This window comes from Scomber japonicus, chromosome 12, assembly GCF_027409825.1.
Source record: "Scomber japonicus isolate fScoJap1 chromosome 12, fScoJap1.pri, whole genome shotgun sequence".
In the NCBI taxonomy this organism is placed as follows: Eukaryota; Metazoa; Chordata; class Actinopteri; order Scombriformes; family Scombridae; genus Scomber; species Scomber japonicus.
The window spans coordinates 12,341,494-12,355,135 of record NC_070589.1 but is presented as its reverse complement, the minus strand read 5'-3'; the positions used below and the strand labels follow the sequence as shown (position 1 = coordinate 12,355,135).

At 38.7% G+C, this 13,642-nt stretch overlaps 1 protein-coding gene and 1 long non-coding RNA gene across 2 annotated transcripts; both read right to left on the bottom strand.

Annotated features, from left to right (window-relative positions):
- Positions 1–207: 207 nt before the first annotated feature.
- On the bottom strand, positions 208–7,184 carry LOC128368771 (complement factor H-like). The gene is made up of 10 exons (XM_053329651.1): positions 6,997–7,184; positions 6,717–6,908; positions 4,433–4,612; positions 4,106–4,297; positions 2,865–2,939; positions 2,374–2,430; positions 2,079–2,240; positions 1,808–1,981; positions 650–678; positions 208–456 (listed from the first exon to the last, which is right to left on the bottom strand). Exons 1-10 carry the CDS (start codon positions 7,052–7,054, stop codon positions 448–450), a joined length of 1,128 nt encoding a protein of 375 aa, XP_053185626.1. The 5' UTR covers positions 7,055–7,184; the 3' UTR covers positions 208–447.
- A 994-nt stretch (positions 7,185–8,178) lies between these two features.
- LOC128368812 (uncharacterized) lies at positions 8,179–10,693 on the bottom strand. Its single transcript, XR_008321988.1, has 5 exons — positions 10,598–10,693; positions 10,167–10,328; positions 9,913–10,074; positions 8,614–8,639; positions 8,179–8,474 (listed from the first exon to the last, which is right to left on the bottom strand). It is a non-coding gene; the product is annotated as an uncharacterized LOC128368812 (long non-coding RNA).
- Positions 10,694–13,642: the final 2,949 nt, after the last annotated feature.

Genomic DNA, 13,642 nt, shown 5'->3' with positions numbered 1-13,642 from the left:
ATGTATTTCCACAGAATGAAAAGGCGACATCATGCACTCTTTATTTGAAAGACCCTTGCTCCAGATGAAAAGATGGTGCCGACCATAAGCAGCAACTCTGGGCTTCAAACCGGCACCAGTGGGTGATGTCATACCTCGTTAAGTTCCTCTTTATATATAGTCTATGATTTAGACATGAAAATAGTTGTAGAAAGATCATTATGAAAATTCCAGTCAAAGGTTTTATTCAGGACAGTTCATCCAATATGCAATATATTTATCTGTCAAGTTATTTTCACAGCTTTGAGCATAAAGATAAAACATTTGCTTCTAAATGATCTATGTAGACATTCATACTTGGAAAAAAAAGTGAATGATTTGTTGTTTGAAAAGCCCAGCACAGGCTGGTCTTCAGTCAGTTGTGGACAAATCCAAAGGCAGCAGTGTCTTTCTCTTGGTGGTACAGCCTTAGCAATCCTTAGACAGAGAATTTACAAACAATAAACAACAACAAACAAATATAATAAACACACACACACACACACACACACACACACACACACACACAAAGAAATATATAGGGAAAGTTAAAGAAGTACTGATTCATATTAGACACTTCAAAATAAAAGACAGCATTGTTTTTTAAAGTAGACTCAGGAGTAACACTCACCGGCCGAAAACCATCAACCCAGCTACAACCTGAAAACAATCATATAGAAACACAGCAGTGAATATGTGAAACAGCTTATTTGTTTTTAATTGGAAAAGTTCTTTGGTTCTGCTTCATCGATTCAGATGATCAATCCATTTCAAGTTAGACAGTTTTATAGGAGTGCAATGCTTTAATTAGTGGAGTAAAAAAATATTTTTGAAATGTGTTTATTCATTTTCTTGATGAGTGTCAGATGAGAAGATCGATACTTGAGTAGTATCAATCTTCTCATCAAACTCTCAGCAAGGGGCCATATTATTGTTTTTTGATTTTCTCTTGTTTATATACTGTTATATCTATGCTAAACATGGCCAACTTGCCAAAACATGTCAAAGTCAAAAGCCAGGTGTCAACCAAGCCCCCAAGAACTGCATTGGGCTGTGAAGCCATGGCTGTATAAAGAGAATCTGGTATATTTTTGATACTGCCACTACAGTGGGGTGTGGTTGTTAGGGCTTAATGGGACACTACGCAACTTTTATCAGAATGAACTGGACACCATTTTTGAACATGGTATCCAGTTCACTGTAATACATCTACGGCTTCAACCTGTCCTGAACACCTTTATTGTGATGTCTTTTGCCAACGAGCCGAGGTTGGCTTGTCATGCATGCTCATAAACAGCTGTCTGTTCCATAGCCTTGGTTGCTAACGTTGTTGCTAAGGTTTTTCCAAGCGTTGTTTGAATTGTCCACTGTAATATTTCAGATCTGATTTAAGCTCAATGTATTTGAGTCGACATTTTGAGTAAATTATATAGTAGAATAAATCTTTATTGTCATTGCATGTATACAATGAAACTCTGTTTGAGCAGTCCAATTGCAGCATAAAAATATAACATATAAAATATATACACATATGATGCAGCTGCTGGAAACATCAGAACACAGGGCACATCGGGAGGGCAGCCTTGAACATATTGGAGCTAAAACGGCTTGATTCAAACACAGGCTGAACTGACGGGCTTTAAAAAGGGTCAGTGGTCTTATGTGATAAATATAAAGGGTCCTTTAACTGTAAATCATGCAAAGATATTGAAAAATCTGTGATCCTCCTGTATTTGTGTAAATGGAATATTAATATATTAAAATGTCAACAGCTTAAAGTGATACTTACATTTGCCAAGCCTTATTCTTCCATCAGTGCACTGGACCTCAGAATAATAATCATTAATCCAGTACCATTCTAGTTTCTCACACTTCAGTTTCACTTTTTGACCATCTCCTATAAATTTAACTCCAGCATTTTCCAACTGATCATAATCAGCAGTGTCCACTTCACAGAAGGCGGCTGCACAAAGGAAACAAAAACAAGTTTAGTAACGTTGTTCCTCAGTGTCAGCCTTTTACAATTTTACAACCTCTTTACAATTGAAACTTGTTCATACCTTTGCAAGTTGGTACTGGTGACCATGTGCCATCACTGTAGCACACCACTTTCTGTGGACCCACTCTTTTGTAAAAAGAACTGCATTGGTATTTCAGAAACAGTGGTCCACGTTCCACAACATCTCCATTAGAAACTCTGGGGTACCTTCCACAATTGTCGACTGAAATAGAAAAAAAAAGGCTTCTGGAAACAACACTTTATTTCTAAAATGTCCTCATCCTTTTACCTCAAATAAGCTTTGTAACTAACTGGCCAGCAACTGAAGTAAAATACAAATGTAGTTTCTGATTTACTTGTTGTGATTTGAAGTCCTCCCTCTCTGTCATTCCCTCCGGAGCTGGAGGATGATCCTGTAACATACATTAGACACACCAGTTAGGATCACACCGAGAGATGATATTGTCCTGCAATTCTTCCAGAATCAGAGTAATGTCTTAACATTTTCCCATTGTGTCCTCTAAAATTTAAATAATAAAATGAATATTATGAAATATAAAATTGAATTAAATATTTTTAAATGATATTCTTTTTTCATCACACACACATCTAACAACATTATTCACGGCAATGGTCCACAGCATACCCGCCGGCCAATCAGATAATCAGATGGTGCTTAGATCCTTAGATTCCTTTTAGGCAAACCAAGGCATGGATAGAAATGAACACTCAGATTTTCTAATTGTCTTTGCACAACCGTCTACAGATAGAACTTCATCCTTCAACCACCGACCTTGAAATCCATTGTAAATGTCTTTGCACAATGTTATAAATGTTGATAACCTACCTCGACCTGTAGGTTGTGTAGATGTAGTGTGTCCACCATTTGTTACCCCCACTGTGGATCCACTTCCTGTACTGCCTAGATGAGGGCGGAGAGGGGGGGGGGGCTAGATAATTTGGCCAATGCTAGTTTGTAGTTGCTGTAATGTGATCTTCCCCAAACTAAATAATCACCTATACCAAACCAACATAATCCCAACATCATTCTGCAGCTACAGCCTGATATTACACTCGTTTGGAAAAAGACGCCCTCTGCAGGTACAGATAGAGGTAAGATCTTCAGCCCGAGTCCGAGCCCGACCCGGCCCGACTTTCGGGCCGGGTCGGGCCCAAAATATCAATGATTACGTTCGGGTCGGGTCGGGTCGGGCTTCTCTCTCGCCAACTTTTTTTTAAAATAAATATATATTTATGTATTATGTATATTAAAACGATGTATGGATATTAAACTAAGGAATACTTATAAAATATAATAAAATAAATAATTTGGATAAAACAGAGAAGGCGCTGTATGGTAATTGCCAGATGTTCAAGAGGACAAGACCCGAGACTGAACTCCCGGTCTCCCGCACAATACGCACTTTACACCGAGATGACCGCCCTGGACCACCTACCTCAGCAGGTCTGACTTCTCAAACAGCAGCTGGTCCAGAAACATGTATGAATGGATTCATCCGTGCGCGCAGTCTCCAGCGGAAACTTTAAAGTCTGTTTGTTTCCACCTTTAGTAACGAAGACTATAGTGAACCTGCTGCGCTCTGGAGGCTTTACCCCAGAGACCTGCTGCTGCTGCTGCTGTTCCTCTCCTTGTCAGAGAATATGCATCTTACAGTCTTGTTAAACTGGGAGAATTCGTTACAAGACTTTAAAGGCTTTAATTTGTTATCATTATGCACAGGCATCGTCACAAATGGGATCACACAAATCAACCAGTCCCTTTTCCCGGAGCAGTGCTCTGTCCGGCTCTGACTGACGCAAAATATAACATTTCGGGTTTTTTCGGGCTCGGGCCTGCAAATCAAGTTAATTGATCGGGCTCGGGCCGGGTCGGGCTTTAATACCCTCGGGCCTGGGTCGGGTCGGGCTGGATTTTTTAGGCCCGATCTTACCTCTAGGTACAGAGTATTACTCTACTCATGATAATGGTTTAAAAGCTATAATCAGACAATCTCTGTTCAAGGGCTGGATTAAGCTAGCTCTGTGTATATTTTCATTGCTGCATATCTAACAACATTATTCACTTACGGCACGGTGGGGCTGGAGTCCAGTTTCCACTGATGCAAATGATGGTTTTCTTCGTGTCTACTCCTTCTACAGTAAATCCTTCTTCACATTCATAGTGTAGTACTGAATCAGCAGCAAACAAATCCTGGTATTCCTGATTAATGATCACTGCATGGGGGATTTTAGGAGGCTCACCACATGCTGAGGAACTTCCTGTAAATAAACACATCAGTCATGAATAAGAAAAGGTGCTTTTGATTAGCAGCTGCTTCATTGGGATATTTGGTGAGACTTTTTTTTAGTTTTTCAAACCTAAGAATTAAAGTCTCCGATGTTATGTAGACTTACTCTCACAGACCAGCTGAATGGTCCATGCTCCATTTGAACATGTAGTTGTTGCAATCCTGTCTTTATGCTCATATCCCTTTTGACATGATACCCTAAATACGTATCCCTCCTCATACCAATGCTCTTGATCCTGATTGTGTTCTGCATGGGGTATGTCTGGTGGAAAGCAGGCTTTTTCGTCTGAGGGAAAAAAACATAAATAGGCAGTGTGACAACATTTTTACCATTGCAACTGTCTTTAACCTTCTTTTTTGTTTAGTTAATAACTAATATCTTAAAAAGAATTGCTGTTAAAGGGAATACTTTGCTGCCTTAATTGTGCTTGTAGGATGAAACGAATTGTAACACTCAAAAAACGGGGTTAGGTTTGGGCTGTTTATGTGAACATGACATTTTGACTGTATTTCATAAAGCATGTTAAGCAAAGGGGAGGTGTGTAAATTCAATGCAATAAAATTCACATTTCATGTCCCTTTGTTTTAAAATAGGGTTCAACATTTAAAGAAAGTTCCTTATTTTCCTTCTTTATGAGATATGATAACCCTAACCCTGACCCTGTTTCTCTATATTTCCAGTCTTTAGGCTACACAAGGCTAACCACCTCCTAACTCCAGGTTCACAGTAGCCTAAACAGAAATGAAATGTTATTGATCTCCTCTTTTAACTCTTGGAAAGACAGTTGCTTTAGACTTGCAGTTTCTAAAGTCCGTACCACAACACACCGTGCTGACAGTGCAACAATGGACTCAAAATTGAACAGTGTCACTCAGAGATATACAAACATTTAAATGTATTTTATTATTCTACATATTATTCTATCATTCTACAGTAAATCCTTCTTCACATTCATACTGTAGTACTGAATCAACAGCAAACACATCCTGGTATTCCTGATCAATGATTACTGCATGGGGGATTTTAGGGGGCACACTGCATGCATGGAGACTTTCTGTAAACAAACAAATACATAAATAGTTGAAGCCTATTCTCATCAGGAAACTTGGGGCCAAATCCACAAAGAATGGTTTATGCCTGTTTAATTTGTCCTATTTTAAGGTCTGCATCACAAAATGATTTTTTTTGCACAAATAACATTACAGTGCAAACACGCTCATAACAATTTGAAGCTTTACCCTTGTTTTACATCTGTATTGGACCATGAAAATTGCAGAGAGCACAGGTGCACACACACAAAGCTCCACGGTTCATAATGTGATCAGATCATTTAGTACAAACATATCCAAATTTTATACGTTGGAGTTGTTTGTAATAAAGTAACGTGTAGAAATTAATTTTACTACATTTTATGAATACTACAAACATTAGTAGCAGTGATTTAGTTTGGTCCTTATCAGCAAATTTCCAAAAACACAACATAAATAAATAACAATAAGGAATTAGACCAAAAACAACGTTTTACATTTATATTATATTCAATATTAATTATTACATTTTTAATTGCATTTCACTCTGTAACACTGCCTCAACTGGAATGTCTTCACTCTTAATCACAATTCTATTAAACTCAGTAAGATTTGTCAGCAGCTAGTTGAAGTCACTGTTCAGAAAAAGTGACTTTAACCAGATTAATAAAACAGATTCATGGTTTTTGAGAAAACATTCAGGGATGAAGCCTCAAAAGCCCCCCCTCCCCCTCGATCTGCCCCTGCCCTGAAGATTTCAGATTTGACATCATTTGATATCAATTCAGCATCATTCAAGCTTCACACACTTGAAGATTTAAAGAGAGAGGGAGAGAGAGAGAGAGAGAGAGAGAGAGAGAGAGAGAGAGAGAGAGAGAGACAGAGAGAGAGAGAGAGAGAGAGAGAGAGAGATAGTGAGAGAGAGAGAGAGAGAGAGAGAGAGAGAGAGAGAGAGAGAGAGAGAGAGAGAGAGAGAGAGAGAGAGAGAGAGAGAGAGAGAGAGTAACACCAACTCTCAGATGCTGATAGTTATGATAATGAGAATTATACTGTTTTTGCAAGGAGGCATATTTGCATAGAAAGAGGCAAATTTGGCGCCAAATGTATTAATATTACCTCATTTACATACATGCAAATGACACAGATCCACCAAGACATTATTTGCTTGGCAGCACAGTTTGCAGTGCATTGTTAATTACATATGCACTTTTTGTTTCATTTGCATCAGTTTAGCGGCTGAAATAGACTCTCAATGATTTGAAGCTTAGAGATGACACTAGTGTCCAAGTCTGTTGATATTTTTTTCATTTTTACTTTTTATGAGATATGACTCATGTCACAGCAATGCATCCAATACTTACCTATACATTGTGGTTCATGAGACCATTTGCCATTTTGACATGAGCTTGTTACCCACCACCCCCTCACTACTGGTACACGTCCACTGTTACAGGTGTAGGTCAGCTGTGCTCCATGAAGATAAGTCTCCAACTTTGGAGCAAAGAAACCACCATCCAGGTTGGGAGCAGTACAGGACTGTGGTGCACTTTGTCCTAAAATGAAATAGTGAGCATGATTTTTCTACAGAAACGTTGTTTTCAAACAAACATGGTTGCATGTGAACATATTCAATATCCTCACCGTGTAGTATTCCAGGAAGACAAATCAGAAGAAGAAATCCAAGATATCTGATGCACATTTTGACAGGAGTGAAATCATCCAACAGCAAAGTGGAGCTAAGAGTCTATTTAAATTCAAAATCAGTTAATGATTGCTGTGGACCCTCTCCCCAAAATGTTTGTGGAGTAAACACTCAGACATCATGCTGCTGTGCTGGAGCCAAAACAAAGCAGGGAAAATAGGCTAGTTACGTGTTATATATTATTGGTTTATTAAATGAGTCACATTATACACACATTGAATGTTTTTTCTCCTGAAGCATACAGAAAGGTTTAGTTTAAACCAGCATTTTTGTAAAAATACGAGAAAAAAACAGTACAGCTAAAACACTGGCATACAAATCAGATCATCTGCCAGAAAGCTCTTTACAAAAATCAACATGAGTCCAAATTTCAAAAGGATTTACTGGATGGGTGTGATCAGAGGTCAGTCCTGTTCCTGCCCTGATCAAAACATTTATCCAGCTGGTCCTCACCACCTCCTGGATTAACACAATATCTAAAAACATATTTTTAGGCCATCACCTGAGAACTGGTTAACCTCAAAAGAGGATCCTAATTGACTTGACCTTGGTATTGTTTCCTTCAGACACCTTCAATAATCATCTGAGGAGATTGATGCTCAGATCCTCATGTATAATCTACACAGTTATGTTAGAATGAGACTCAGTTGCAGAACATTAATAATAATAATTCAAGATTTATGGAATTTGATTTCTCCCCAAAACCTTTAAATGTTTACAGTCATGGACCCCAGGAAGAGTAGCTGTTGCCTGGGTAACAGCTAATGGGGATCCAAATAAACTAAACTAAACTAAACTAAACTAAACTAAACTAAACAGTCATCATCTCATGTACAGCATGAGTGAGTTACCTCCATCTGGTCCCAGTGTATAAGACTAAACTATGTGATTCAGTGACAGGTTCCCCTCTTGTGGATAAAAAGAATGAAAATACAAACATTATTTTGAGAGAAGGAGATGATTTTTATCACATTATTCAAATCAATAGTCTAGATAGAAAAGATGCCATTTCATAGAAGAATGTGTTTATAAGCAATCAGATATGAATATACTGCCAAGAAGAGATTATGTCCTATTTCAGTTGTATTAACATCACTTTTAATTCAAAGTACTGCAGGCCATTCACACTTTATTGATTTGTTTATTGATCATGATATTAGTGCATTACAGTTCCTGTCATAAGATTGTGCTGATAGTCACAGAATAATCTGCCATCTAAACAGTGTGTGTATGTACTACAAACAACAACAACAGACAAAACAATTGCATCTTTGAATCAATCAAATCAAATTAAATCAAAACATTTTTTGAGTGTAGTTGTTTTCTGGTGGAAGTTGTTCAATAGTTTCCAACTTGACTTTTGTTTTCACTCAATGGAGAGTTAACCAGAGCGCAGTGATATTTTTGGGCACGCTCCCTGGTTAGAACACAGACAATAAGCAATAATGTTAAAAGTTGAATTAAAATAAAGTGTTATCTAGTACTAAATATACAAAACACTTCATAAACAATGATAAAATAATTCTTTGAAAAGTAGATAAAATAATAACACTTACTCGATCGTGGTCATTACGCCAACAACCTAAAAATAATCAAATAACAGTAAACCAGTTAATATTTCAGTGGGCAGTTTAATTCACAAACTTTTCTTTTTGAGGTCTGATTCACTAAATATCTGCATGACTGCACCTACAGAGGAAAACCAGTTTGTTCTTAAAGGACAAGACTGTTGTTCATCTATATTTTTCCTTAGTGTCAATACATTTCCATGAAAAGTTTTTTTGAGGTATTGAGTGAGTCATAAATCATGCTTGGTGGTCTTATAGGGACAAGCATGGGGACTGTCACAGGAGGGGCAAGTGTGGAAAAATCTTGAGATGTTACAACCAAAAGAATTATTATTACTACAAAATATGCAGCTGGTATATGCTGGTAAAGTATGAGGCTTCTATCTGTGGTTGATGCTCTGTGGAGTTGAACTGTAGGCAAAAGAAACCATGTGCACCACAAGCCAGAGAGGAACCAGCTTCAAACTGGAGAATGTCCTGAGGTTTGGGAGGGGGGTAGGGTATAGATTGGGGAGGGAGGGAATGAAGGATAAATCAGTAGAAAATGGATGGAGTGAGAAGAGGCTGAAAAAGCCAGGGGAAGATGGAAGAAGTTAGGGAAATAGAAAGCATGTTGGAATGAAGGGTCGAAAATAAAGAAGAGAAATGAGACAGATTAGACACAAAGGGAGAAGATACGAGTGAAGGCTGAAGAGGTTCACTTGGTGTCATAACGCCAAGTGTGTTCTGTGTGGAAGCGATGTGATGAACCTGGAAGTGGGGTCTAGCTACGATGTGATTTTATGAAGGTCAGAAGAGGGAAGAGACCTCTACCACACCTCTAGGTGGGCACAGGGAACTATCGGAGTGGTGTATTATCTGTTGTTGAATCTTTATTATAATATTTTCATTGGGTGCAATATGCTTTGGTTTGTAATAGTTTATGACCAAATGGGGAGCTGTGTGGCACAGAGCAATGAGACATATCAGGCGTTGGTGGCAAAGGCAAATACAAGTTATAGAAGCATCAATAAATTGTTGGTTTTCTTTTCTTTTAAGGGGATTACTTGACAATAAGAAAACATAAAGCATTGCTCAGCTTAAATAACCAGTTCTCTCTTGGTGTCCTCTTTGAGTTTTTTCCCCTTTAGTATTGTTGTTGAAAGATCATCATGATATAACATATTTATAGTGAATCAGATCCTGGAGAGTTAATATACTGTACATGTATGATAGCTGACAATTAATAGGCTGAAACTAAAAGCACTGATGTAAATTAAAATGTAAAGATTCAATTTATATACTTACACCGAGTAAAACTAAGTTGTTGATTAGTGCACTCAATGAAGCTGATGAAATCGCGCCAAATACAGCGATACTGCTTCTTCTCTCCTTCCTCCATATATTCAATTCCAGAAAATTCAATATATGATCCAGCAAATTCAGCAGGATTGATGACACAGAATGATCCTGCACAAAATGAACAGAAAATAACTCATAGATAATAGTTTAGGTACCATCTTTGATAGACTTTTTGAAATGAAGAGTAGTCGTGTTCATACCTTTGCAGACAGGTGTTTGTGACCAAGTGCCATCACTGTAACACACCACTGTGTCTGGTCCTACTAATTTGTGATAAGCCGCACATTTGTATTTCAAATACTTGTCAGCTGTTTGCACAACATCACCGTTTGGAATGACTGGATGTGCTCCACAGTTCTCAACTGAAATACAAAAAACAGATTATTTAAGACTGTCAGTATGTTGTGTGTTGTTTAGGTCAGGGGTTTAAAAAAATCTACCTAATCCCTGTTTGTGTACATTTGTATTTCCTGCTTCCCCTGCGTAGTGATACCCACAGGAAATACACTGTATCACTTGGTCAGAAATTGAAGATGCATGTTGTGGATGTATGAATAGTTATACTAAGCAAATATACAAACCAAGTCTGATACATGTGATGTAAAAGGAGCAAAGAATATAAATGATTTACTTGATATGAATGAAGGTTGACTGTTTCTGTCATTCGAGCCAGAAGTGGTAGAAGATCCTGAAAGATACAGAGAGATATACACTTATACAGAAGACAGCATTGCTGTTGGTCTGTCGCAGCTGTCTCTGTAAATCTGTTTAATAAAATATATTGCTCAAAAACTACATTAAATGACAGACTGAATGGACTTGCTGCTTTAAGCTATTAACTTTTCTTCTATTACATACTTAGTGTATGAGCAGAGAGGGGAACTTACCACTATTTTCCTGCTCCAGTTTGTTCTTCTCTCTCGCCTGTTTTTCTAACTTCTTCTGCAGCTGTGCGAGCTCTGCATCCTTCTCTTGCCCCAGCTGTGCGAGCTCTGCATCCTTCTCTTGCCCCAGCTGTGCGAGCTCTGCATCCTTCTCTTGCTGCAGCTTTGCGAGCTCTGCATCCTTCTCTTGCTGCAGCTTTGCGAGCTCTGCATCCTTCTCTTGCTGCAGCTTTGCGAGCTCTACATCCTTCTCTTGCCGCAGCTGTGCGAGCTCTGCATCCTTCTCTTGCTTCTGCTGTGCGAGCTCTGCATCCTTCTCTTGCCCCAGCTGTGCGAGCTCTGCATCCTTCTCTTGCCCCAGCTGTGCGAGCTCTGCATCCTTCTCTTGCCGCAGCTTTGCGAGCTCTGCATCCTTCTCTTGCTGCAGCTTTGCGAGCTCTGCATCCTTCTCTTGCTTCTGCTGTGCGAGCTCTGCATCCTTCTCTTGCTGCAGCTTTGCAAGCTCTACATCCTTCTCTTGCTTCTGCTGTACGAGCTCTGCATCCTTCTCTTGCCGCAGCTTTGCGAGCTCTGCATCCTTCTCTTGCTTCTGCTGTGCGAGCTCTGCATCCTTCTCTTGCTTCTGCTGTGCGAGCTCTGCATCCTTCTCTTGCTTCTGCTGTACGAGCTCTGCATCCTTCTCTTGCCGCAGCTTTGCGAGCTCTGCATCCTTCTGCTGTGCGAGCTCTGCATCCTTCTCTTCCCGAAGCTGTGCGAGCTCGGCATCCTTGTCTTTCAAACGCTGCTGCAGGCGATCCGTATCCTCCTGGCTCTGTTGCAGCTGTTTCTGTAAATCTGTTAGATGAAAAATTCGGTTCAAAAGCCACTTCAAATGATCCACCGAATGTCAAGGAGAGTTCTACTTCATTTGTCGATGCTTTAAAAGGGTCATTTTCAGTATCTTACCTTCACACTGGGTGTTGACATCACTGCAGCACGTTTTTAGTTCTTTGACATCTTCCTTTAACTCTGACAGAGGGAGGAGGTTGAAACAGTGATAGTATCAAACATAAGCCAACATAATAATGAAACATTTAGTAGGATGTGCTTTACACACCATTATTTGTGCTTTCCAGTATCTTCTTCTCTCTTTGTTGTGTTTGTAGTTGTTGCTCCAGTTCTGGGAGAGAAAGCATCACATTCTCACAACTCTCAAAACCTAGATTTCCTTCACCTTAGACTGATTGTGCTGAATGACAGCAGAGACATAATAGGAAAGTAACAGACTGACAAACCTTTGATTTTGTTCCCATCCACTTTTGGTGGCTTTTTCTCAGCCTTTTTCAGTTGTGCTCTCAATTCTGCAATCTCCATCACTAGCAGACACACAAACACAGCTGTTGTTATTTTGACCTTAAAAGAAACCAACAAAATGACACGAAAACATGATCAAATAAGACATTTTCATACACAAGTTATAATTCTTCGCGTCTGCATCATTGAGCTGACGCTCACTGTCTTGCAGTTGCCTCTTTGTCAACTCCAGTCTCTTCTGAATCTCTGTAAGCAAATTAGAGATCAACAAAATACATCATCAGAGACATAAAACTCTTTGTATATATAATGTTTTTTTTTTCTGGCATATAACAATAAAAATGTCCCATTTTGTTCTCTACCTGCAAGCTTCTCTGTGTTTGTGTTTTTTACGTCTGATATTTGGTCTTCCAGTGGTTTGAGTTTCTTGTGGAGTTCCGTAATCTGAGTCGCTAAATGATAATAAGACACAGCAAGATACTTTTAATATCCAGAAGCAAATGAATAATTCAGTTTTTTCCAACTAAACAAAATACCTACACAGATTAGTAACCCTCAAATCACTTGATTCCAGCAGCGCTGTCTTTTCTTTTATCTGATTCCTGACGTCGTCCAGCTCGTTCTCCAGCTCTTCAAGAAAGACAGAATTGTGCTTTATTTCCTCAAAATGCATGAAAAAGCATATAGAATACATTTAAGGAATATATACTGCTCCCCACCTTTAATTTTCTCCAAGTCTGCTTCTATCTGCTTCTTTTCTTGCTTCTTCAGTCTTGCTATTTCATCTTGCTGAGCCAAGATCTGAAATGCTAACAGAAGAAAGACCGGATTACATTCTGGAAATTCACTGGATACAAGACCAACACACACAATGACACAACCTTTTCATTTTACTGTAATTGTGATGATGACTCACTCAGTTTAGTATTCTCGTTGTTTTCATCTTGAATTCCGTTAATCAAATGATTCAGATGATCTTGGAGTGCTGTATACAAGCGACAACATCAAAACATAATTTCATAAAAGCACATGTACTTTTTTGTAATAGAAGAGTGTTTCTGGTCCTGAGTCCTTAGTCTATACAGTCAAGATATATATTTCTGTCACTCACCTTGAATCTTAAAGTAATCGGACTCATTTGCTGCAACATTTGACAGTTTCTCAATCTGTATTTGTAACTCAATAATCTGTAGAACTGAAAGGAGAGTTAACATTAATAATCATAGTCTTGCATGTATCATCTGCCACCTTAATTATACACATCATTCAGTGATTTTGATTGTGTCAGCAGGTTGTCAATCAATGCTAACACAATGCAACTCACGTCTACGTGGTTGAGCACTTGTTGTCCTCAGCTCCTCTTTCTTTTTTTCCAGCTCCTTATTCTTCTCCTCTATAATTGCTTCAAGCTCTGCAGAACACAGACAAAGGCAATTTTTTAACTCTGTTGATATTCTTTGCTCTTCATACCTCATATCACTGTTATGAAGTTTAAGCTG